The sequence below is a fragment of the Anser anser genome, assembly GCF_964211835.1.
Source record: "Anser anser genome assembly, chromosome: 2".
In the NCBI taxonomy this organism is placed as follows: domain Eukaryota; kingdom Metazoa; phylum Chordata; class Aves; order Anseriformes; family Anatidae; genus Anser; species Anser anser.
This window is the reverse complement of record NC_139721.1, coordinates 114910668-114937287: the sequence shown is the minus strand read 5'-3', so window position 1 is coordinate 114937287 and position 26620 is coordinate 114910668. Positions and strand designations below refer to the sequence as shown.

Here is a 26620-nt window from a genome sequence, read left to right as displayed (position 1 = left end):
CACTGCTCAGTTACTACCTCATGCAACACCCATTTAAAATGAAAGTAAAAATCAGATTTTTCACCAAACTTCAGTGATACTTGGGTAGGGCTTCTAGAGATCGGTTACGTGCATGGAAGTCATATTCCACGCTATCAGAGCAATGTGACACAACCCAAAGCAGTTTTGCTTTTTGAAAAAGGAAAAACTAAATGCTGGTACCAAGCTTTGAACAGCATTTAAACAACCAGGTTTCAACACCAACAAAAAAAAGAGTAAACAGTTCTGGTTAGCAAGATCTATTTAACAGATAATAAACACAACCATTTCAAGTCAGTTAACTGTAACACTTCAGTAAGCACCCCCAGCCCCTCAAATCCCCACCACGTTAATACTAGTTGGGTATTATGAGTCACCAGACTTCACTGGCACAGGTGTTATTATGATTCAGAAAAGAGAATGCCAGGAACTTTATTGCTACCAGCACATTCAGAATTTGAAGGGACCAATGGATGTAAAGGCTATAAGCAGTTCTTCAGCAGATTAAAAAAAGAAGTTTAAAAATTACAAGGACTGAAAAATACAAATAATCAAATAGATGTATTTCATCTAGTTCACCTCAGTATTTTAAACATTATACATTTTATTGTTTAGAAAAGATGATGACATTGCAGAAAAATAAAATAAAATTTGTATTTAATAGCACAAAAAGTTTTACATGGTGGTATAAAAAGTCTAATGGGAGCCTGGAGGAGGAAAAAGGGAAACAGAACAAAAAAAAAGACTCCAAAAAAAGTAAAAAGCTAAAACAAATTCCAGAAGTGTAAATCTGAAGGTTTTAGCTGTTTCAAATACACAACTATGTGTGCCTTTCACAATAACAGTCACAACTGAATGAGACTTTCTGTCCTACTGCAACCCTTCAACAGGCCAGTCTGCAAGTTAAAACAAATATTTCAATATAATAAATTGCGAAATTGTTAAGTATACAATTATGGATTGCTTTTAGTTGTTATAAAAAGCTTGTTTACATATCTAACGCTTCATCTTTTATATTCAAACGGTGCTTAATGTTTTTTAGTTCAGACATACTGAAACCCAGCAGCACAGATGGTTTGTGATTATTTATTGCCTTTAAGCATGTATTCCTCCTTTTCCCAAAAAATGACGCAACATCAATTTTCCAAGCATACAGCAGCGAGGATAGCAATTCCAACTCTTTTTTTGAGGGATAGGGCCTCTCATGAAAGTAGTCTGTCAAAAACTGTTTCTGAGCATCATACGAATTGTGATCATATTGTTTAGGATCTACTGCTAGAATATGCAGATCCTCACTGGAAGGAATTTTCTTTATCTCAGTCCTATTAATCTTCTGTCGTTTGAAAGGCACTAGCCCTGAATACAATTCTTCTTCTGGAGATAGAGCTATGCCAGTACACAAGCTTAGAGGCTGCTGTTCCTTATTCCTTTGGTCTTCTGCAATGAAACAGGAATCAGATAGCTTTCTTTTAAGTATCACGGAATCATGCTTTTCACCATTCACAAACAGTAACTCTTTCTTCTCAGTACGTTCAAGCTGCATCTTCACGCTTGAGTTGCTGTCTTTGGGAGCACTTCTACAACGGAGCAAATGCACAGCAATAGCTGTTAGAGTCATATTTCCAGTGTACACGCCACAACAGTGGATGCACTTGAAAGCAGGAGACTTTAAAATTGTATGTACAGTTGGCATAATATGATGCCTTTCTTTCAAATGCATTTCATAGGTTCTTTGACTAACAAATGTTCCAAAACAAAAGGGACAGGTTAACACTTTTTTGCTGCACCTGTTGTTCACTTCTGCTGCCTGAGGTTTCACTTTGATGTAAACGGGGACTAGCGTCCTCGAATTTACTCCAGCAAGCACTGCCAAATGTACTTCTCTTTCACCGATGTCTTCTTTTGGTAACACTGTACTGAAATCAAAGTGAGGAAATACAAGGTCACCCTGAGCCTCATTACCTAACTGAAATCCTCTGTTGCTATAATCTGCATGTAACTGCTTTTTCCCGTTATGAGTAGTTTTATTGTGCTCCACAAGGCTTTTTAAGTCATGGAAAGTAACTGTGCAAAACAAGCAAGCTAAGCCATGCATCAAGAGATGTTTCATGAGCTCTTCTTCACAGAGAAAACACTTACAAGAAAAACACCGGACAGTCTTCTCTGTCATCCACCTTAGAAAGGGTGCACAAGCTGCAAGTTTGTCAGGTTGCTGCATATCCTCAATTTTTACTTCACTATGTTTGTGGGCCACTTCCATGTGTACCTCATACACATTTGATGGGAAGAGCTCATTGCAAACAGGGCAAGTCTTCCATTGCTTAGCCTGTCTGACAGCCTGACTTGTTTCAGGACCAGGTGGGGGAGCTTGTAATGATATATTCTGAGACGTTAAAAGCACAGGTGGAGAGGGTGCACTAGCTGGTGACTGAGATAACTGAGTTACTGCTCCAGACTGCATTAGTTGGATAGGCATTTGTGGTGGAGTAACTGTTGCTACTCCACCACCAGGAGGTACAGGCAATGTCACTGAAACTGGGGCAAGCGTGTATGTGGGTATCCCATTAACCTGCTTCCCAGTTGGAATCAACTGCCGAAGTATAGAACCTGCAGTCAAAAAAGCTGCATTTTGGGAAACTGCAGGTCTAACTGGCTGATTTACAGGGATAACTGCTGGGGCAACAGGTTGATTAAGCTGAAGAAACCCAGGTCCAACAGGCTGTCTGACAGGAACAACTCCAGGTGCGACAGGCTGATTAAGCTGGAGAACCCCTGATGCAACCGTCTGAGCCATAGGAAGGACTCCAGGACCAGTGGGTCTATTCACATTCCCAACCGCATGGTTGACAGAGAGAACTCCTGGTGCAACCGGCTGATTCACAGGGAGCACTCCTGGCGCAACCAGCTGATTCGCAGGGCTGACAGGCTGAGTAACAGGTAGTGTCGCAGCTGCAACTGGACTATTTATAGTACCAAGAGACTGATTAATAGGAAAGAGTCCAGGCCCGACATGTTGATTAAGAGGAAGAACTGCAGGGGCCACGGTTCTGCTTAGGGTCCCAACAGAATGATGAAGAGGAACAGCCGCAGTCCTGACAGGCTGATTAAGAGGAAGCCTATGAGAAACAATTATAGGCTGAGAAGGTGACGGCTGAATATTAACACTATTCTGACCTACAGGAAGATGACTGGATACAAGAGTAACATGTGATGGGGTAACAATCGGAGCAGAAGTTGTATGTGGAACACTACCAGAGGCACTTGGAACAGTCAGAGATCTGACTGTGTTCTGAACTGGTTTTGACTGCACCACAGTCTGGTTTTGATTATTCTGCGGAAATGCAAGTTGGATGCAAGCTGGAGCTGTGATGGAACCTGCTGAGGCTGCAGGAGGCCCTGAAGATGGAGCAGGCGCAGCCACACTTTGAGGAGGCTTTGGAGCAATATGCATTTGTTTCACAAGTCCAGGTTTCTTAATATGTTCTGAAATCACAGACCGAAGTTTGTTCTCCAGGTCTCTGTGTGTTTCAGCTGTCAAGACATGATACATTAAAGAATCTTGGCTGTTTGCAGAAGCATTACATTTTTTACAGTAGTGCTCAACCACATTCTCTTCACTTTCATCAGATCTCTGGCCAAAATATATACTTATTAAGTTTTGAAAGTGGTTCATCAGAACATGTTTCTTCATATTATAATACAATGTGTCTGTAAAATTACATTTTAGACACGTGAAGTTTATGATATCACTCCTGAATTGTTTCATGCCATCCAAAATGCTGACTGTATAGTTCTGTATTCTCTTATTAGATGAATGAAACATCCGGATATGTTTTCCCACTATTTTTGGCTCAGAAGCAAATGCACATTTTGGGCAAGGAACCACAAGCTCTTGGTCCATTTCATCCTCATGGCAACGGTGCAAGTGATTCTTGAATGAAGTAAGCAATTTTGACGAGAACTTGCATAAACTACAGCAGTACGGCTTTGTTCTGTATCTCTGCAAACAAACAACAAACAAACAAAATCCACTTAGAAACTGCCATTTCCTAAATCCCTGTTATCTGTTTTAAAGTAAGTCTGCTCTATCACCTGTCAAAAATGCTTTCACTGTATGTATAGCATGTATCTTCTCAGTTTCACGGAGATCTGTTTTTGTTGAAAAGCAGACTTAAAGATGGCATACTTAAAGGGAGAAAAATTTGTGCCCACCTTCTTCCCTTGTAATTTATTACGCCTTAAGTGGATTCATTTCTACTCCAGGTCATACAAACTAATTATGAAGCCATTTTTAAGAACACAGATTTGACAACTTTTTCTCCCTTATTGCAGCAACTTTGGAATAGGACACCTTGAAGGACCATCTTCTTTTCTCCCAAATCTAGGCAGCATGAAACCAAATAAGTGAATGACACAGATCAAAGAACCAAGGTTGTCTGAAGAGAAAGACAAGCTTAGCATTCAAAAGACATAGCTTGGCAAATCGGATCAACATCTGGTCCCAAACCTGTGAATCCAAGTTCAGAAAAGGAGAACTAAGAACTAGAAGACAAAGCAGACAAAGGTCATGGGAGAGGGGGAAGTCACTTCCTACTAAATGAGCTTGGCAAAGTCTGATTGATTTGGTAAGCCTGGATGTTGAAGGCTTTGTTATTAAAGGCAACTACTGTACTTGATAGCCTTAGTTCTCATTTTAAACATAGTAAATGCAGATAAAAAATCCTGGCAAACCACCGCCATACAATTCTAAACCATTACCTTTTTACTAGGATGAAAAGAGGAGACCTACTACTGTTTACAAGTTGTAAAGGCCTTCCTCATGGAAAAAGGAGTCTCAAGACTCTTCAGCAAGACTCAGAAAAGACTATCTTTTCTCTGGATATGCTCCTATGCTTTATACAGGATTTTGATGATTTTATACTCCAATGGGTTTCTAAGATACTTCGTTTTATCCATCTCAACCCTGCCTTTCTTGGAGATTCTAGCTTCACACAAGATTCTATATAAAAAGTAAAAGCTGTTTCACATACGTAAATCTAACTGGAATGTGTTTTCCACTACAACCCTATCCCAAGCTGCTAATGAGAATTTCAGCTTAATCCACTTCTACCTATGTAATCCCATTTTCATCCTTCCGAAGGAAAAAGAAGCATGTTGTGTACAAAACCACGTTAAGACTACATATCAGATGAGGCTAAAAAGGCAGAATGTTAGCATGATACATGAAATATTAATGTTCAGGGTTGTATCCTTCAAGACGCCAAACAGCAAACAGAATAGTCTTTATAACCTGATGAATTACAGAAAAGAACATAGACAATGAAAGATTATTACCCAACAGTATTTAGAAAACAAAGCTATTTATTTTTACCCATAAACATGTATTTTAGCTTTAGAAGGACTTCTGAAATTAGTAAGATACAGCAATTCCACATGTACATCTATTCAGAATTTCTAATACAAAAACATACCTTCCTTTTGCCCACAGACTCCCAAGGAGAGACATCACTCCATGAAGTGTTGCAAAAATATTTTTCACCTGGGTCAAAACTTTTAAGATTCTAAAGAAAAAAAAAATAATCTGGTAGGTCTGTTCTCAACACAGAAACAGTCTCAATACAAAGCAAGTAAACAGGATGAATGCAAAGTTCATACAGTATTCAGATACAGGTTTCAAAACTCAGTCCAGAGTTACTTCTCTAACTCAACTTTGATTTATTTTACCTCAATTACTAGCTCAAATGACTGCCTCCTGTGATAGTGGGAATTCTGAGAACTTCATGGTTACTTAAAATAATATGGGAGCAAAAACATTTATACTTTAATTCCCTTGCTTCTAGCCAAGTTCACAGTGAACAATGAAAGACCTTTTCTCCCTCTACCTTCTCCTTCTAAAACTGTAGTATTTCAGCATTTACTTCCATTTATTAACTTATCACTATGGTTTACTTTGCAACAGGTTTTAGTATTAAGTTTCCATAGCATTACTATACTTTTAACTTGCAAAGACAAAGACATTCCCAGAACCTTTTCCCAAGGACTAGCAGTATTTCTCCTAAATCTGTAAGAGTGGCATTATTATTATATCTGGAACAACCATATCAGAGTAAACAACTTTCCTTACAGCATTCTTCTATGCAATTATATTAGAACAATAAGTTCCCCAACCTTAAGTCAAATACTACTATAAAGTTCCTCTCCAATTTTCTGAGGCCCACATACCTCCAAGTACAAACTTCATGAAAAAAAATAAAAATAAAAAAACAGATTCCTGTTTACTAGGCATTTCTAAAGATCCTTGGCCAACTCCAACAATACACTAGGGTGTCTTAGGTGAAACAAAAGTTTTCATTTATGCACCAAAACCACTGGAACAGCAGAAGCAGGTAATTAAGACTAGCTAAGATTAGCTCACCTACAAGAGACGTGGAATTTATGCATCCCCATAGTTTGTGGTCAAAAACATGATACAATACTTACAAGCAACGCAGAATATAAGTAGCAACAAAAAAAATCCTGTAGCAGTCAATGCTACTTAATGCAGGCTTTGTTTGCACTAGGTTCCTGCCTGCATGGTGCTAATGTAAGCATCACTATCTGTGCGACAGAAAGGCATGCTAGTGATAATTTGATTTAAATGATCTTTTTCCAGGATTTAGAGAAGTGTAATCAAGTCTGCAATAAGCTTTCTAGCTTTTTCAACTTGCAAGTTGCCCCAAAGAGAATCCTGAAAAGCTCAAAACAATGAACCAACTTTTTGCGTTCTAATTAAGGTATTGGTACTACCCAAGTTTACTTCTTAAGCCAAACACTCCCGAAAGCTCATGAACTTAGAGAGAACCCTTACCCTGAGCAAGAGAAGTTAAGTTCCACACCCTTATAGCATACAGTGATTTTATTTTAAGTCTTGATAGAGAAAAAGACTCAAGATTTACTAACAATTGTTTAGTTGAACACACCAGAGTGAGCTTCCTGAAGTTTATGTGGCCTACCTGAAATGTTTTGCTTCTTGTTTGAGTACCCTCCACCAAGAGAGGCTCCTAGACTTGAACACCAGATTCCTACAACCCAGGCGTGTGCTAGTAGGTCTAGATCATTTTGCTGAAATGTCTATTTTGTACAGAGAAATATTCACTGATAAAGAACCATTCTTATCACTACAACTGGTAAGTGATGCAAATGGCTTATTCTGAATTCTTGCTTGATGTCCCAGAAACAACCAGAAAGGGAAGGAACCAGAAGGGGAGGAAAACAGGGAGGAAAACTGAAGAAGTGAGAGGTAACAACAGGAGAATAAAACCCTCCGAGAACCTGAAAAACTCTGACATTAGAGTAATCATACTTAATAGTGTTACTTTGAGAAACGAATGTAATTTAGCACAAAAGGTTGTTATCTCCCTAGCAGAGAGCAATTAAGAACTTTGAGCCTAACACCTAATCCTGCTGGTCTGAGCTACAAAGAGATAGTGAGCTGTACATTAAGTTCCTTCACTTTCCTCAAGCTACTGCGCACTGTCATGCCTTATTAGAATGTTTTAAAACCAATCTTAAGCCCAGATAAGAAGTCAAGTCTGCATCATATCACTTCATACCGTTTTCTCAATTGTCCTGCCTCCTCAAAAGCACGATGTCCAGAAATCCACCTTAATATTTGAAGAAAAAAACAAAAAACCTTAAGCTACTTCTCTCCTACTAAAATATCAGACACCCTCTTCTACTAAAACGACAGTCTGTCATCATACAAGCCAAGTACAAATCAATCCTAAAAACAATCCTTGTTGCTGGTTAAGTCATGGACAGCCCCAGATTGTCTGGAAAAACAAAAGTTAAGTTATAAGCTTGGTTGAGAGAGAATTATTTGCAAAATATACTAAAATGCTATTTTGGGGGCCTGCATTTCACATCATTTCCAGAATCAAAATGGTCACTGGGTTCCCTGCCACCATTTTTTTATTTTTTTTTTAAGTTAAAACAGAAATACGTATTCCTTATTCACCATTAAACCTCAAAGAGCCTTCAAAAACTTAAGATTGTAATCAATTCCACAACAAAAAAACTAACATAATCAAAACATGTTTACTTCAAAGGATCAAAATAGAACAGCTTCTGAATGTTAATTTCCAAACAATATATAACACAATGAAAACAGTGCACAACAATTACTAGACAAATACACTTTCTGAGCTCTTACGTTTATTTAGAGCTAACGTTGTTCAACCACAATAACCAAGAATGTTCCAGAATTAGATATGCATGTAGATCTTAGGTAAATGATTTGAAAAAATGCTTATGCATTTTCATTTAAAAAAACATACCACAAAAGACACAACAGCACCCCTACACAGAGTTAAATTATTTTAGTCCCATCACAGAGAATTAATCCAAACTCTTGCCTACAGTCAATGTGAAGTTATGAACATATCAAACAGCCAAAAAAGGCCACTTATCAGCTGTTTGAAACACACTACTGTTTAGTAACTGAGTTGCATTACTAATACTTGCACTTTTTCTGGTACTAGGCTTGCCAATCTGATGGCATAAATTCTTCATACAGGGGAAGGTACTGTGCAAGAAGTAAGTGGTGACAATGGCACTAAATTCACTTTGATCACCTCAGTACACTTACGTACACTTTTGGAGATATAGAACTGAACTACAACTCAATAAGCCAAGTTTGGTATTTCTCCCTGAAAACAAGTTTTAGAGGCCTGCAGCAAGATTACTTGGATCCAACTGCTTGTTGGTTTTAAAAATTCCAGTAATTTGTATATTCTTCAGAGATTTGATTCAAGTCTTCATCTGCTTGTGATTTTAAAAGAATCATAAAAAAGTCACTTGTGTATTACACAGAAACATTTCACTTGTCGTGTTTTTCTTCAAGTTGTACTGTTTCCTTTTGTTGCACTATTACTAGTAGAGAATACGCAGTACCATGTATAACATATCTTGTTGAGAAATGGAGCGTCTTTCAACCTGATGTACTAAAAAACTAAGTTCCACACCTAGCAAGTAAGTACTCATACTTAAGTAATCCTTCAAGTCAATATGCAATTTTCTTTTCTTTACCCCATCATAAAGATCTAGGGCAGAGAAACATGATATATACACTAAACACTGAAACATTTTTCAAGTTTTTTTTTCTTCAAGATTATTTTACATTATTTCAAATGCTTTACCTTCAACAACTCCCTGCAGCTGTCAAGCCCAAGATCCACAAGAACGCCCTTCACCTTTTTTCGAGCCTTCCTGATATTATCAAGATTTTGCACAGGAATTTGAAACATTTTGCACTTTTCCTGAAAAAGAAATATTTAAAAAGTAATATTTGAAGTCATATTTGAACACAGGCACTTGCATTTAACAATATTATGTTTTAACAATAAAAGTATTAACATTTAACAATAAAAGTATTAAAACATTAAAATCTCAAAAATATATTCCTCAAAATGTAAGAGCAAAAGCTTTAAAACAAAGAAGTGGTCTCATTAATAGTAGCCAGTAGATCAATTCCTTCTTCAGGGTAGGAAGTGAAGGTGTAGTAGGATGGAATCCCTTGGTTTCTTCTCTGCTATCTAAACAAAATTTCAAGTTCCTTCTTTCAAATCTCTTCATGTCTACATGCAAGCTATAATGCTTTTTTTTTTTTCCCTGGAGAACGTGAACATAAGAATTTTACTAAGCTGTCTTCAAAAAAAAAAATTGCCATCAGTTCTTTTAGGAAAGAAGAATATCAACACTTTTTCACCTTGAATGTTACAGTGCCTAGATGAGATACTCTGATAATCTGGTATGTTGACACATGCATATATGTCTTAAATACGACTGCTAGCAGAACCTCGAATTTCCTTTTTTCTCCTCTTCCTAAAGAGATCTGCTGCTTTATGGGCTCTGACATAAAACAGGCTATTCCAAGATTAACATAGTAGCAAAAAAAAGTCATTAAAAACTACAACTGTATGGCACTGATGGCTAAATATGCTAAAGCAGAGCAAATTTTTGAAATGCATATATGCTTTTAGTGCCCTCCTCTGAAGTGTACACAGCTTTATTGCCTTGCCCTTCTCCAGAATTTGGATTTACACCCTATCCCAATCCCTCCAGAAAGGTGGGATAGCTGGAGGTCAATATATAGAGGAGGAAGATGACTGCAGTCAGATTGCAGAAAGATAATTTAATCTGCTGGTGGTCACCTATTTGAAGGGTTGTTGCCAAATGTGTTTGCCCATCTGTCTAAAACATACCACCAGCAATGGTCTAGTACTTCCCCAACAGCTGGGCTATGGGGGCATCATTTGTATGAAAATCTTAATTTGTGGACAAAACATACAATTGAAATGGTTTAATCTGAAAAAAAAAAAGTCAAAGAACTCACATGCTATTCTCCTCTTCTTCTCCCCCCAAAGGAAAGGTATGTAGAGAGAAATGGAGATGGAGACCCATTTGACAGATGCTAGTCTTGTTTTCTAATCTTCATTGGCAAGAAGTCTGGAAGACATTTTGATACCACCATGGGTGTGGGTGAACCTATACGGAATGGAATAAATCACAGTGACTAGTCTGACATTCTACTATCAAAATCCAAGCAGTAAAATGAAGATTTGAAATCCTCTTTTTAAACTAAAGTCAACTGGGTACTTGTATTCTCTGGTTAAAGCTTTATCAGTCACTCTATGATAGCAGGTTATGTGCACAAACCCCATGGTCCATTGCAGATAATGACAGAGCTGACAGGATGCTCAGATCAGCAAGAGGGAGATGGGGTTCAATACATTAGATTCCACTGGAAACAGTTCCTTCATCTCAGTCCTTTATTTTACACACTGACACTACTGAAGAAGTAGACATCTCTTGAGCCAAGTCTATCTCACAAAACAGAAATATTAGTATATAAAGGTTATATAGTACATCACATCCACACATCTTAATTTTCTTAACCAGCAAACTTTCTGAAAAGTGACTTCCAGCCATTAATCCAGGAGAAAGATAAGTAAAAACAATAGCAAAAGAGAATCTTGAATACAGGTGAATTATTTTCCAGTTTTCAAGTAGTTGGTCTTCAGTCCAAACAGATGTGTTTCTGTACCATGTACAAGGTTATTCAGCTGGTCTTTAAACAAGCTGCTTGTGAGTAAGATTTTAAGTTATTCACCTAGTGTACTCGTATCCATTAGATACAGCGATGTCCTACCATAAAGGTCATGAAATTTCAACTTTAAGTTAACCCTTCAAGCTCTCAGTTAATACCTAGATTACTATACAGTTTATTACCCATACTCATTTTCTATGGATTTATTTCTCTTATTTTGGACATTCTTCAAGCCTTAGCTTCTACACTGTTTCCATCTGTAACTTCGTCAACCTTTTGTCAGTATGCACCCCATTCTTAACCAGCAAATTGAACATAAAAGCACTACAGTAAAATTAAACCTGAGCTACTCTAGCGAAAGAGTCTTGATCCATTTCCTGTGTTGTTGAAGGTAAATTTATTTTAAATTGTACCCAACCATTGTTACGAAAAACTACTAGTCCACTAAGTTTTCAGAGACAGCACATTTTATAAAGGAAACAAGTTAAGAGCATGATAAAATAATCATTACAGCAGCTTGTGTCCCAATCCAAACTCAGTTAACATCAACAGTTCTGAACAGGTCATTCAACCATTTCCTGGGCATTTTATCTATTGATCTATTCCTGCATCTAGTGTTCAAGTAGATAACACAACCGTAACAATACACTTCATTGGAGTTTTACATAACACTAAAGGTTCCCTTCCCTTTCTACAACATCTACAACATTTTGGGCCCCTCACTACAAGAAGGACATGGAGGTGCTCAAGAGTGTCCAGAGAAGGGCAACGAAGCTGGTGAGGGGTCTGGAGAACAAGTCTTATGAGGAGCGGCTGAGGGAGCTGGGCTTGTTTAGCCTGGAGAAGAGGAAGCCCAGGGGCGACCTTATCACACTCTAGAGGTACCTTAAAGGAGGCTGTAGCGAGGTGGGGGTTGGTCTATTCTCCCACGTGCCTGGTGACAGGACGAGGGGGAATGGGCTGAAGTTGCACCAGGGGAGGTTTAGGTTGGATATTAGGAAAAACTTCTTTACTCAAAGGCTTGTTAGGCATTGGAATGGGCCCAGGGAACCCAGGGAAGTTGAGTCACCATCCCTGAAGGTCTCTGAAAGACATTCAGATGTAGAGCTTAGCGAAACTGTTTAGCGGAGGACTTGTTAGTGTTAGGTCAGAGGTTGGCCTAGGTGATCTTGGAGGTCTCTTCCAACCTAGATGATTCTGTGATCACATGTTATAATGTACAGTTACATTCAGCTTTTCAACAAAGACCACTACCGCAGCTCTACCCCTTTCAGTAATAACAAGTATTTCAACACAAAACAACAAGGTAACAGACAGGACAGTGTCATCCTAGCAAAAGGTAAATACTACCTGTTCACCAAGTAACTATGTTTGAGTATAACTTCTCTGCATTAGAAAAAGAAGTAAAAATATCAACATTTCACCTCTTGAAAGTGAGAACTCACAACATGAAAGTTCCTGCTTGCCTTCCTTTTAGACATTTTTTAAAACAATTCTCATTCACCCAGGAGGTGACCCAGCCCGGCCTGCTACACAAAGCAGGCACAACAACAAATCGCAACCATGGTACTCAGCGTCTTGTCCATTCAGGTCTTGAAAACCTCCACGGAGGAATTTCCCAGACGCTCTGTGAAACCTGTTCCACTGATGGACTGTCCTCACAATATTTTTTTTTTTCCTTATATCAATCAGCACCATTTTAATTTGTGTCCCTAAGGAAACTAGGTATCTGCAATCCAATTAGATATGAGGCTGATATGGAGCTGGACCAAAGACATACAAGCAGGCTGTCCTCGCGCATGCAAGATGTTTCCAGAAAATTCATGCAAACGGGCAGCTAGATAGAAACCCTATTAGAAAAACCCAGAGAAGAAAAGGCCGCAGTGTGGCCCTTTTTAGACATCAGATAATCTACACAGAAGCTAAATCTGCAGACATGTTCTTAGGAAGCCAACATTCACTAGCCATTGCTCATAGAACTGTTTACAATAGAAAAATTATGAAATGTTTACAGAATTTCATCCTTTCGTATTATCTGCTTTGGAAATTCACTCATTTTTAGTTTTTACACCTTCTCAACTAGGAAACTGCTTAATGAGTAACTCTGGAAGGAGAGTTGTAAAGATTGGTTTTATGAAGACAGCTTTGAGGTATTTCAGTCAGAAGCATTTTAAAAGGTTTCTTTGTTAGGTTATATTTCCATGATACCCAGAGTTGACAAATACTAAGGAATTTTTTATTCTCATTTTAATAAACTCATTTGAAGTTGGTAAGTCAATTTTAGTTGAGAAAACAATAAAACCAATTCCATTCCTGAAAATGAAATGAGAGCAAGCAATCTACTAATTCTCAAAATCTAAACAAAAACTCTGAATGACAAAAACAGCAGAGAGGAGGGTACGCACACTACGAAACTGCCTCATGGAATCCAAGGTCAGCTTGGTCATGCCAAATTATACTTTCATCAATTTTGTTTCAGTCAAGGACCATTCTGAAAGGCATACAAGCCCTCAAAGAAGTCATACCTGGATATCCGCTCAACCGTGTGTTATACGGATGGCTCCATTCCCTGGACTCTTATCCATGCTTGTGACATACCCCTAACCAAATTTAATAGTACATTTGTACCAAAGCCTTTGAAGGGAGAGAAGAAATATATATAGCTTTCTATCAACATCTGTAGGTGTCTTAAGAGCTTTGAAAGATTTGACTCCTGAAAATAGAAAAACAGTCAACTGATTAGAATCGGTATTTTTTTTCTTTACTATTTCATTTGTTGTAAATTAGTATTAAATTGACTACAGGGAAAAAACACAGATTAATAAAACAGAGTAATTCTCAAACAAGGTAATGCACTGTATCTTCTCAAATTTCAATTTTTAATCCAAGCACAACTTGATAAAAATCTCAGGTGAAACATTTTTTTTTTCCTGCAACTAAATCAGAAACTTTTAGGGGTCTGGAAGTATACATCTCTTCTAATGACAGTAACGTTGCTCTTTTCTTAGCTATAAGTCACATACCACTTAAAATAGTCCTCTAATCCAACAAAAAGATGGCCATCAATTCAGTATTTGCTAACAAAGTAAAAAGCACTGAGATATGTGATTATATAGATAACAATATCAGCCTGCATCTTATCTGCAAAGTCAAGCCAAAACAAATTTGGATCACTAACTTTAGCTACTTTGGCTTAAATAACTACTGCAATTACTATGAGAAAGGGACTACATCCCTCAAGAGCAAGAATCCTTCCTAGAGCGCTGTAGTATCACACAGAGCTTGACTCCTTTCCAAAGTCAGCAATTCAGCATTAGCCAAAGATCAAAAACAGCAGGACACAAACTTCTTCTGGAGGCCTGGAGCATCTATTTCTAGATTACTCAACTCCAGCAGGGCTCATTAGCCCCATGCATGTTAGGAGAAGAGTCACACGCAAAGCCCAGCTACTCCAGGAAGAAGCTCAACTGTGTTTGTACTTCAATCATAGGTATGGCATGACTCAGAGACATCTCACACAGATGCATATACAGATTCCATAGCATCGATAACCCACAACCTGAGTAATTCAGCAAGGGGACAGAACTGAAAATTATTTAAGACTGCGCTATAGGTTTCAATTGAAAGATTAAATCATTCAAACACAAACCAGTTCTACCAGTGTTCAGCAAGACTAACCCCAATCAAGGGATTTCCAGTGCTAAAACATAAGACATTAGAACTGTTTTTATATCCTTTTTCGTTGTTTCTGAATATTTCCTATAGTTTTTATCCCATTAACACTCCTTAGCTTTTCATTCGTAATTTTGCACGCATACTAGTCATGTGGACACTACAGCTTTCTGGAAAGAAAACTATTTCAAATATCCATTTTGTCTAGAAGTAATTAAAAGTTATCATCCACAGACTTTGAGACACTTCAAATCAGTTCCTTAGGTACTCCATCACTCAGCGTAGACAGAAACTGGAACAAAATGTGGCTGTAAGAAGCTGTTTAGGAAACACTAATCATAAGGCATTAAAACTCTATGCTAAAAAACCTCATTACGCTAATTTCTAGTTCTCGATCACAGGCAAACCCAGAAGTCCCTCTTTCGGCCATGTGCAATGCAAACGCAGGAAAGGGAGATTATTCTGATACAATCTTTTGAGACAGAAGGCTGTCTGCAAGAAGAAACAGGTGGACATCACTAATTTAGTGAACTATGGCTGCAGTCTCCCCAAGGGACAGAGGCATCCAGCAGCCACACCAGGAAGCCAAGCACCCTGGAGTCGTGCCTTGCCTACCTCCTGCTTTAGTCTTCTGCAGCTAGCTACATCCCTAGAAGCATGTCAATTGATGATTTACACCACGCCAGCATGCTGGCATTCTTTTGAAAGCATCTTCCTGGAGGATTGGATGGGCTTTGGGGTGCTGGTAGCCAACAGGAGCCAACCTTGGGCCTGATGGAAAGGGTGGTTGCCAAAGGGCCACAGCCCCTCTGACAGCTCCTGCCTGTGCCACATGGGATGGCTGGAGAGGCTTTGGCACAACATCCTCCGGTACCTCGAGGTGCTTCGCCGGGATGTACGACTTGGGAACTTCACAGCAGCGCCCCGGCTCACCGACATCAGCGCCGACCTTCTCACTGCCCGGGACAGCCCCTGGGCAGCCGGTCCCCTGCCGTGCTCCCTTATCCCCACACCCTTTGTGAAGCGAGCCGAGAAGCGAGCCAGTCAGCCCCGTTTCACCCGGCATCCCCATCCAGCCGCCAGCGGGCCGGGATGCCGGCACGCCCCCGCCGCCAGCGCCGCCCCCAGCTCCCCGCGCCCCCCTCGGGGCGGGCCGCCCGCGGGCTGCTCGGGCTGAGCCGCGCTGCACCTACCCGGCCGGGCTGCAGGGGGCGCCCACCGCCGCTCTGCCGCCTCGCCGCCGACGCCGCCGCCGCTGCTGCTGCTGCTCCCGCCGCCTTCGCCGCCTGCCGGGTCGAGGGCCCGCTCCGCAGCCTCCGCCTCCCGCTCGGCGCAGCGCCGGCCCCGCCGCCGCCGCCTCCGCCGCCGCGCCCCCGCCGCGCTGCGCCCGCCGCCCCGCCCCGCCCCGCGGCTCCTCCTCCTCCTCCTCCTGGTCCTCCGCCGCCTGCTGCCCGCCGCGCTCGCCCCGCGCCCCACGAGGCCGGCGGCCGCACTAGCACGGCCCGAGCCCGGCCCCGCGCACAGCCCGGGCCCCGCGCCTGGCCCCCGGCCTCCGCCCGCTCCTCATCCGCGGCCAGAAAGAGAAAATGGCGCTCGATTTACCGCAGGAAGTGACGTCGCGGGTCATTTGCATGCCAGGCAGGCGGCCAATGGGGAGAGGGCTTGGGCAAGGCCCCCATTGGCTCCCCCGAGGAAGTGGGCGGGGCCTCAGGTGGGAGGGTGGGCGCCGCGCCCCGGGGGCGCACCTGAGCCCTTGCACCTGCCCCTCCTGGCCGTGCCCCCCGGGGGGCACCACTGGCAGGTCTCGCGAGATCTCGGGCCGTGACGTCATCCTGGGAGGGGCGGGGCCAAGCAGCATTGATGGAGCTCACCTCCATGGGTGGACATCCAAGGGTTCACCTCCATGGGCTGGTCCCTTGGGTCGTGTCCATGGGCTGTCCTCTGTGGCATGACCACATCAACCAGCCCTACCGCAACCAAACCCGCCAGACACACCGCTGGCGTGGGTGCCTCTCAACTGTTGGGGCACCTGGTGTGGCTTCGTGGCTGGTAGAGCTGGGATGCAGGTCATGGCAAGAGTTGCGTTGCAGTAGGAGTGTGTGGCGCCATGCTGGATCCCATTCTGGGCACGCCACAAGACGCTTCCCACCACCTCTGCCGCCTTCATGGGGTGCCTTCCAGTGTCACTTCTCTCTGCAAGGTTGTTCTGGCTTCACTCAGCCTCTCTTGGGCGCATCTCCAAAGTGTTCTCAAACTAAAGACTTCGCTGTGAATGAAATGGTCATCCCATGGAAGTGAAAGAAAATTTTGCCATTTGCCTAGCCATAAATTTCACCATATGTGTAAATATAGATCATATGCAGGTCAATGTGTTGGCCACTTTCCATCAAAGGCTGTGAAGGCCACAGCAGTAGACTGACTGGAATCATCCCAAAAAACAATACTAATAAAATTTTCACCTTGACAGGCAATTATCCTGCTTGTTGGTTTTGTTTTTTTTTTACCGTAATGACCACGAAAAAATTCATCTTTGTATTCAATGTTCCAATAATTATATTGAAACGTTACTTGTAGAATGTTTTGTATGATACCTTTCCTATATTAAAAACTGATAAAATACAAATTCATTAGTGAAGTATTTTCGGCACAATTGTATAGTCAATAATGGTGTAGGCAAGTCAAGACTCAGAAAATTTAATGCCAAAAAAATGGCAGCCGTTTATGAAAGATAAATTATTCATAGTAGATACACAGCCACAATATTATAAAAAGTTATTAGTGCCAGGAGTTACAATTTGACACAGTAAATTACAACATAAAATTTTTTAATAAAGTTGTTAGCTTCTTTTTAATATGTTGCTAATAGTTCATAAATAATGAAATATGACACTGCCAAAATGGAAACCCCCAGTGGCTCCCATATAATCAACAACATTAAATTTCTGTTGCAACAAAGCATCACCAAATAATTACGGAGTGTTTTAAACAGCAGATGTGTTAGGAAGATTAACTCAAATAGAGAAAAAGGTCGTGAAAGGGGCCTTCCACCGCCGAACTGCAAAACGGGAACCTCTTAACTTTTGCAGAATCACTGAATGGTTGAGGTTGGAAGGGACCTCTGGAGGTTATCTGGTCCAACTCCACTGCTCAAGAAGCGCCGTCTAAATTCGGTTGCCGAGGACCATCTCCAGACAACTTTGGAAATCAGCCCGTTTTCTAGCACTGTAGTAAAAATGGGAGGTACTTTATAAAATGCATAAATTAATCTACCTACATGGTAATTTAAGTTGTAAATCTGTTATGTACTTATCTCCAGCTGTCAAATCCTGCAGTGTGCTCAATAAATTCAGCTCCTATTTGAATTAATTTGAGTTATTGCTCATTTACTTGGAATGGGAGGTTACATTTTCACACTGCAGGACCAGCACTTAATTATACACATTGAAAGTAGGTCTAATAGCTTCCAGCATGTGCTTAAGTCTTTCTAAAGTGAAACTGGTGGGTAGACTTCAAATTCCTCCAGTTACAGAAGACAAACAGGATAGCAACATGCAGAATTAAAATACGAGGATGACGTAGAAGAATAAAAACGGATAGGGATAAAACGGAGGAGCCATGTATTTTTCCCACAAATCAACAACAATGTCAAAATATAAAAAATATTTGTATAAAAAAATAAAAATAAGTGGTTCTGAGGACAAAGTAGATTTAAAAGAGAAGTCAAAAACACACAATGTAGAGAAGAGGAAAAAGTAAAAAGATGAGTTATTTCCTCTTAGATAAAAGTAATAGCTTTGAGCAACTAAATACAATGGGATTAGACGTTGAAATGTATTTCAAGACAAATAGTTCTCCAAGGCATTTTGTATGGACATAAGAAATTGGTGGATTGTATTTTATTTACAACTTTGCTCTCATACCAGACTTAAGTATTTGTTCAGCTAATTGCACCCTTTTAGTAGCATTTTAATTAACATTTAACAGTAACATGTTAAGTAACGTTTTCGCTTATCCTATGTGAAAGTTCAGGTCTGGAGGAAGGGACAACAGCAAGCAAGCACTTTGGCAGTTTGCAGTGACTTCTGAGCACTTTAGTCCTGTCTTCTTCTTGAAGGCAAGATCCACAACTTCAGATCTTTCACATTAGTTCTACTCAAACAGAACAACGGGAGCAAAGAGCACCTACCTGAAGAAGTACAGCCAACAGCTGTGTTGGCAGAAGGGAATCATCAGTATCTATAGTAAAGACAGAAGAATTAAGTTCTATAGCTGCCTTCTAGGTCCTGGAGTATGATCCCAAACTGGAACTGACCTAGATGGTTCAGGAAGAGCTTCCAAAGGGTCCATGCACCGTTCTCCCACTGTCATCCCCGCATTGCTCCCTTCATTCTCTAGTCCATACTTCCTAAGCAACAATACCCTACAGTCACAACTCCTAGATTCCTCAATTCAAACACAACTACGTATTAAGGGCTGAAGTGCAGTTTTTCACTGAAATCCAGTGAAAATAGCAGAATATCTACTGTGCTCAGGGTTTGGTGACGCTGATAGAGCCTATTTCCTTAAAATGACCCAAGATTCCACTGAAGTCTAGAAAGACTATTACTGAATGCAGTAGACAAAGAAGCAAGTTCTTATTAAGAATGAAAGAGCAATAGCTCTGGGAAAATAAAATGAAGTCAAGAAGCAAAACACAAAGAAACGGTAAAGCAAAATGGAACACAAACAAGTTATGCAAAAAGTAACCATATTCAAAAAATCTGGTTGCTTTCACAGCTTAATTCACACTACCAAGTGAGTGCTGGAGAAGTGAAAAGGATGACAGAGTTGAAAAAATTGACTACCATTGTATAAACAAACAACAACAACAACAACAATGGTAGAGAAGCTCCTTCTCAGGAAGCTATTGTGTCATTTACTGTAACAAATCCCAACTCTTTGAGTTTCCACTGTTCACTGCAAGCAGCTGTCATAGCTAGAGGGCATGTGACTTTTCTGAGAATTCTTTAAAACTCAAACTCTAATTTGGAAATTGCACAATGGATTTTCATTTCTGTGCTGAAGTTAGATACATTAGTAACAAAAGAAGAGGCATGTGCCAATCTCTAACCTCAGTCCTCATTAGGTAATTTTAACAAAACATCATAGGCATATGTCAAAGTACAATATCTAGGTAAGGTTAACTTGTGCTTGATATTTATCCCTAAAAGAATTGTATTAGTTTGGATACTTAATGAAATTACCTCTCCTCAGTTTCTATACAAATATTTTTCTATATGAGCATACTGTAAAGGTTTCCAGAAGAAAAAAATATATATATATTGCAATATTAATTATCAGCTGAAGTAAAATCATCTTATTTATTAAAGTAAACAATAATTATCAATGTGGTTTTATCTACAAATATAGATTTAAAATTACTCCTAGTAATTTTAAATTGTGTTAGCACACACAATTCTGATATTTTATTCTTCACATATTCACTATTATTCAAAGAGGAAATAGAATTAAAAAAAAAAAAACAGTTCTAGCAATGTATTATATCTTTCCAGTCACTGCCTTTTTAACCAGCCATCCCGTTTCCTTCAAGTTTGGTCCAAATTTTGCAATGTAATCCTGAAAGTACATGGAATTGTTTCTACCAACATCAAAGGGATCAACACTGAATACCACTTTCTTTAGGAGAACATATTCAGTTCATAATGTGTGATACTAATAAGGCTAATAAAGCCTATTAGAATTTTAACATTTCTACTCTCCTTTGAACTTACTAAACTGGAGAATATAATATAAAGAATGAACCAGTATTGTTTTCTCCTTGTTTAAGTTTTATCAGCAAGTAAGTTTTCTATAGTGCTTAATATTATCCCACATGCACATGTCACATGTAATTTGTGTGATAAATGTTTATATATGCAGATTCTTACTAACCTACTCAGCTTTTCTTCTATGTTCCACTAAAGACAGTGTTTCCATCAAACAGTTATTAGAGAGACAGCTATAAGCCAGTATATCCAAGCTTCTATTTAAAGTGTGTACACATACCCTATGCAAAGATTTCAAGTATTTTTCTTTGTTCAGAAATAATATTTAGTAAATTCTTAGAACAGATTGTATTTGTGTTTGCATGTATTTATATAGACACAATAGTGACTGGATCTGGATAGGGTATACTCTTTAAGGAAAAGCAGCATTTCAGGATGCGTACCCCATCTCAGCTTAGCATGGTGTGCTGGGCATTTCGTGGGAGATAAGATCAAACAAAACATAGAATGGCTGATATTAATCAAAACTCCAGAGTAATTTATGAGGGAATAATCAGAGCCAAACTCTGTGGTTCATTGTCACCGGATTTAACATTAAGTGGAGTTTTTGAAATTACCTGACTGAACAGATACTATATCTAGTCCTTGACAAGGTATAAAATCAATGTCTTTCAGCTAATTCCATGTAGCTAAGCTGATTTTGGCCAGTCCAGATAAAATGTTTGCAGAGCGATTTGAAATAAATTCCAGCTTAATTTTTCCACAGAGTGTGCTAGATATGAACTTGAAATCATTAAGTGAATGTTTAAATATTTGATCCTATGCTATTCACATGTTAAGGAATTTTCCCATTGATTTGAAAGGCAATAACTTAAAGTCCAAAAAAATAACAATTTTATTAAATATGGAGACTATGAGTCTTCATAGTCAATCTCAAAAAGTTAAAAGTTTATTCACTTTAAAAACATAACAGTTGAATATTTCTAGTGCTGAAACTTCTTTGCCATCTGCACAAGAGAAAAGACATAAATTTGCAATTATAACAATATGCCTATATAACACCCCAATCAATGCCTACTCTTGCATGGATTCAGAGGCTTAATGAAATATTGCTGGGAAAAAAAAAAAAAAAGTAATAGTAATAATAATAAAACAGAATGAAAGGTCACTTTGGAGTTGTAGCAGTCTGTCAGTTTAGCCAGTGTCCCGCACTGATGACTTGCAACCTGTTCCTGGAAAAGAGATGTTTCAGCTGTATAAATGAAAAAATGGTTGTAATGTTGCTTCCTCTCCCAGCGTTGACAAATAAATCCAAGTCACAATATTTAAAAAGGTTAAGAGAGAATTCCATGGTGCAAGATTCAGAGATGTCTGGTTTGTACGTATTCCTAAAGCAAACAGAAAGGTTTGCCTTCTGTTTTGTGAGAGATTAAATTTATGTTGAGTGAGAGAGGTACAAAGGTCAGCTGACAGTACAGCAAGAAGATAATTTGGCTGTTCTGATGGCTGGTCTGGACTAGAAATACATGGGTTGGAAAAAGAAAAGATTGGTTCTGTCAATGTAGCAAAGCAAATTCTGATTAAGTTAGGTGCATACAATTTCTTTTCTTCAGATTCTAGGTATTGCTTGAAGAGAAGGCAAATTATGAAGTTGATTTAGACAATATTCTGAGACCACCTTATGAAAATTAGGGTCTTCAACTTATCTTATCCTGATAGTATTCTAGTGGCTTTACTCAGGTGGGCATCTGAGCTCCACCACAGCCGTTCTCTCACTCCCCCTCCTCAAAGGGAAAGGGGGAGAAAATAGGATGCAAAGGGCTCAAGGGTTCTATTAAGAAAGCATTTCCTTAGTTCATCTCTACCATGCATAGGAGGGTGGAAAACAATTGCTCACTTGGTAATTTCTCTTACTGTAAACGAAAAGAGACTGAGAATACTACCTGTGAATCATAACAAGACATTCACCACAGTTTTCACAATTTGAAAGTTACTGAACATAAATTATTTTTTTCCAAAAATAAAATGGGGAAAGAATTACCACTGCCTGTGTACTTAAGATTAATCATCAACCTGTAGGAAGTTTGGACATTCCCACTAACAACAAATGATGCGTATCAGTTTAGCTGGCACACACCCCACACACACCCCTAATAAATAAATAAATAAATAAATAAATAAATAAATAAATAAATAAATAAATCTATCTTTCTCCATTGGGAGAAAAAAAAAAAAAAAGTTAACTGCTTTTTTCATTGTCAGTTGGTTTATAAGCCATCATGAATAACAACATTGAAAATAGGACTCCAGCCCTCACCCCTTCTACCTCTCTGGAACCTACAGAGTACTAAATATGCCAAAATGAGCAACAGAGCAGACAGTGAAGCTATTCTGGCCTCTTTGCACTATAGTCTTCATCAAGGGAAAAACGCTTAACAGGAAGACATGCTACCTGTGACTGTTCCTCAGAGGCTGTGCACCACTGACTCAGGTGGAAGAGTTCCTGTCCACAGTGCTACACTGTGAGCGAACTCACCGTTAAAGTGCTACTTCATTTACAGACATTCAGGTGGTTAAAATTACTTTTTTTTTTTGCAACACAGTTAATGAAATGCAATTGTGCAATTGAGTTCCTTTTTGTAAATCGCATATATACATATATGTATATACATATACATAGATTGGTATGTCCAGAACAATGTAAAAATATGTGTGACTCAGATGACACTCATTATTTTAGTTATACACACACTCATTATACACACTCATCTTAAGACCTGTTAGGTTTCGTATTTTAAACTATTTAATATAGACCAAACTAACCTAACAGCAGAACAGTGCCAAGTGGATCTGCAGTGGCAGAGGGTCCTCCTCTGCTAGTTCCAATTAAGTAAAAATCGTATCATCTTGGGTCTCATGCTGCCTCACATATAAAAGATTCCCTACACATTTCATTATGGAATACCAGTTACTCATCTTCTATCCTATAAATCATCTGTGTTGTTTATTTTATTCCCTTTTAAACAGCAAGGAGTCAGTTTGGATTTTTTTTTTCTTTTTCCTTTTGTGATCAGTTCCTAGTACAACCACTTCAGGTGCAGTTAGGCTGAAAGGAGCAGGATGCAAGTAGTAGTAAAATAGGAAAAAAACATACCTGTTTTTCCAAAAACAACGTAAGCGCACTAATCATAAAACTGGAAAGGTCTATAGAATTTAAAATGATTTGTGTTTTTATTTGTGTATGGGAGACTTGAGAATGATTGTAGGGGTGGCCATTTCAGAACAGAAATAATTCAAAGTTGTAAGTAGCCTTTCTGAATAAAGGACTGGCACAAACCCAGTTGTCATTAATATTCCTGATAATAAACATCTGATGGAACCTCTTTACCAGATTATCACCTACCTACCAAAGCAAACAAACAAATAAACAAAACAAAAGAAACAAAATAACAAAACAAAACACCAACAACAAAATAGGTAGAACAGGTAGGAGTGAAGAGGTCAAGTCTCCTGAGCTTAAGTTACTTGCATTCATAATGCTCCAAGTCACCAAGCATGCTAGTTCAGCATGTCTCACTAACACAGTTACTGCTCTGCTTTAAAGCTACTCAACAGAGGCCAAGACAAGGCATTAGCAGCATTATCTGGAGCTCATCAGACAGAACTGACACTACCAGTAAAAAAAAAAAAAGTAATCATAGAATTATTAAGGCTGGAAAAGACCTCCGAGATAATGTGGTCCTACCATCCCCCTACCACCAATATCAACCACTAGAACATGTCCCCAAGCACCACATCCAGCCTCTCCTTAAACACCCCCAAGGGACGGTGACTCCACCACTGCCCTGGGCAACCTGTTCCAATGCCTGACTGCTCTTCCTGAGAAGAAATGTCTCCTCATTTCCAACCCAAGCCTCCCCTGGCACAACCTGAGGCCATTTCCTCTAGTCCTATTGCTGGTTATCTGCAAGAAGAGGCCAGCCCCCGGCTCTGCAGAACCTCCTTCCAGGTAGTTGTAGAGAGCAATAAGGTCTCCCCTGAGCCTCCTCTTCTCCAACAACCCCAGCTCCCTCAGCCACTCCTCACAGGTCTTGTGTTCCAGGAACTTCACCAGCTTCTTCACCCTTCTCTGGAAACACTCCAGGGCCTCGATGTCTTTCTTGTAGTGAGGGGCCCAAAACTGAACACAGGACTCGAGGTGCAGCCTCACCAGAGCAGAGTACAGGGGGACAATCACCTCCCTGGTCCTGCTGGCTGCACTATTTCTGATACAAGCCAGGATGCCATTGGCCTTCTTGGCCACCTGGACACACTGCTGGCTCATGTTCAGGTGAGCATCAATCAGCACCCCCAGATCCTTTACTCTGCACAGCTTTCCAGTCACTCTGTCCCAAGCCTGTAGCATTGCATTGGGTTGTTGTGACCAAAATGCAGGACCCGGCACTTAGCCATGTTGACCCTCATCCCATTGGTCTCTGCCCATCGATCCAGCCTGTCCAGGTCCCTCTGCAGGGCCTTCCTACCCTTTGGCAGATCGACACTACCCCCCAGCTTGGTGTTGTCTGCAAACTTACTGAGGGTGCACTTGATTCCCTCATCCAAATCATCAATACAGATATTAAAGAGGATGGGCCCCAACACCAGCCCCTGGGGAACACCACTCATGACCAGTTGCCAGCTGGATTTCACTCCATTCACCGCCACTCTCTGGGCCCAGCCATCCATCCATTTTTTAGCCCAGCAAAGAGTGTACCTGTCCAAGCCACGGGTTTCCAGCTTCTCCAGGAGAATACTGTGGGAGATCGTGTCAAAAGCTTTGCTGAAGTCTAGGTAGACTGCATCAACTGCCTTTCCCTCATCCACCAGGCAGGTCACCCAGTCGCAGAAGGATTTAATTCTAACTGGTCCTTAGCCTTCCCCATTGCATCCCTGCATTCTCTAACGATGTTCCTATTTTCCCCCCAGGTGGTCTGTCTCTTCTTCCACATCATGTAAGCTTTCTTCTTCTGTTTAAGTTTTCTCAAGAGCTCCTTGCCCATCCACACAGGTCTTCTGCCCCACTTGCTCGACTTCTTTCTCTGAGGGATGCACCAATCCTGAACTTGAAGGAAGTAGTGCCTGAATATAAGCCAACTCTCCTGGGCCCCCTTTTCCTCTAGAGCCCTGGCCCTGGGGATTTCTCCAGTTAGGTCCCTGAAGAGGTCAAAGTTAGCTCTCTTGAAATCCAGGGTTACGGTCCTACATTTTGCCCTGCTTCCTCCTCGCAGGATCTTGAACTCCAACATCTCGTGATCACTGCAGTCGAGACTGCCCTCAACCTTCATATTTCCAACTAGACCACCTCTGTTTGTTAGTACCAGATCAGCAGGGCCCCTCTCCTTGTTGGCTCACCTACCACCTGCATCAAGAAGTTACCCTCAGTGTTCTGCAGTAACTTCCTGGACTGTTTGTTCTGAGCTATGCTGTCTTGTGAGCAAATATCTGTGTGGTTGAAGTCACACATAAGAACAAGTGCTTGTGAACATGAGGCAACTTGCAGCTACCTGTAGAAGGCCTCATCCACTTCTTCTTCCTGGTCTAGTGGCCTGTAGTAAACACCCACCACAATGTCACCTCTGTTGGCCTGCCCTTTAATCCTCACCCATAGGCTCTCGGCTCACACTTCGTCCCCACATAGGTAGAGCTGCATAAATTACAGTTGCTCACTCACGTAAAGCACTAATGAATTTGAAGAGACAAATCAAGAAGGCGATTAACATGCTAATCCTACAGATTACTGCAATTCTCACTTTCAGCTGACCAGAAACCATAGTCAGACTATAGTTATCTAGAGCAGGCTAGTGAGCTTGAAAAATTACACTGTCTTCAATTCTTTGGAATGGAAGACTCTGCTTTGAAGACAAAATATCAATATACTTTTGCATAAGATAAACACATACATTAAAGTACTTCTTTCCATTAATGTGAGGTGTATTCTTTTTTCACGCCTCTTTTATATAGCAGTTTATCATCAACTCTTCTATAGTGTCTAGTTTCCCTTGAAATTGCCAACCTCTCTGAAGAGAGAAAACTGAAGAAT

General features: G+C 40.2%; 1 protein-coding gene across 4 annotated transcripts; it reads right to left on the bottom strand.

Annotated features, from left to right (window-relative positions):
* Nucleotides 1-602: 602 nt before the first annotated feature.
* ADNP2 (ADNP homeobox 2) lies at nt 603-16147 on the bottom strand. 4 transcript variants are annotated; one of them, XM_083825866.1, is made up of 6 exons: nt 15970-16147; nt 13630-13817; nt 10391-10542; nt 9195-9314; nt 5490-5579; nt 603-4018 (listed from the first exon to the last, which is right to left on the bottom strand). In XM_083825866.1, exons 4-6 carry the CDS (start codon nt 9300-9302, stop codon nt 1007-1009), a joined length of 3210 nt encoding a protein of 1069 aa, XP_083681992.1. In that variant the 5' UTR covers nt 9303-9314; nt 10391-10542; nt 13630-13817; nt 15970-16147; the 3' UTR covers nt 603-1006. The 4 variants fall into 4 exon arrangements, with proteins under 4 accessions (XP_083681992.1, XP_083681995.1, XP_083681994.1 ...); XM_083825869.1 differs by lacking the exon at nt 13630-13817 and adding an exon at nt 7611-7661; XM_083825868.1 differs by lacking the exon at nt 13630-13817 and having other exon boundaries at nt 10391-10503.
* Between the last annotated feature and the right edge of the window lie 10473 nt (nt 16148-26620).

Bases quoted from the DNA above. Each gene is read 5' to 3' on its own strand.
- ADNP2 (XM_083825866.1), bottom strand. From the start codon at position 9,302: ATGTTTCAAATTCCTGTGCAAAATCTTGATAATATCAGGAAGGCTCGA. The intron at 5,580-9,194 runs GTAAAGCATTTG...TTTTTTCTTTAG, and splicing joins GCTGCAGGGAGTTGTTGAAG to AATCTTAAAAGTTTTGACCC. The intron at 4,019-5,489 runs GTATGTTTTTGT...GTTTGTTTGCAG, and splicing joins AGTCTGTGGGCAAAAGGAAG to AGATACAGAACAAAGCCGTA.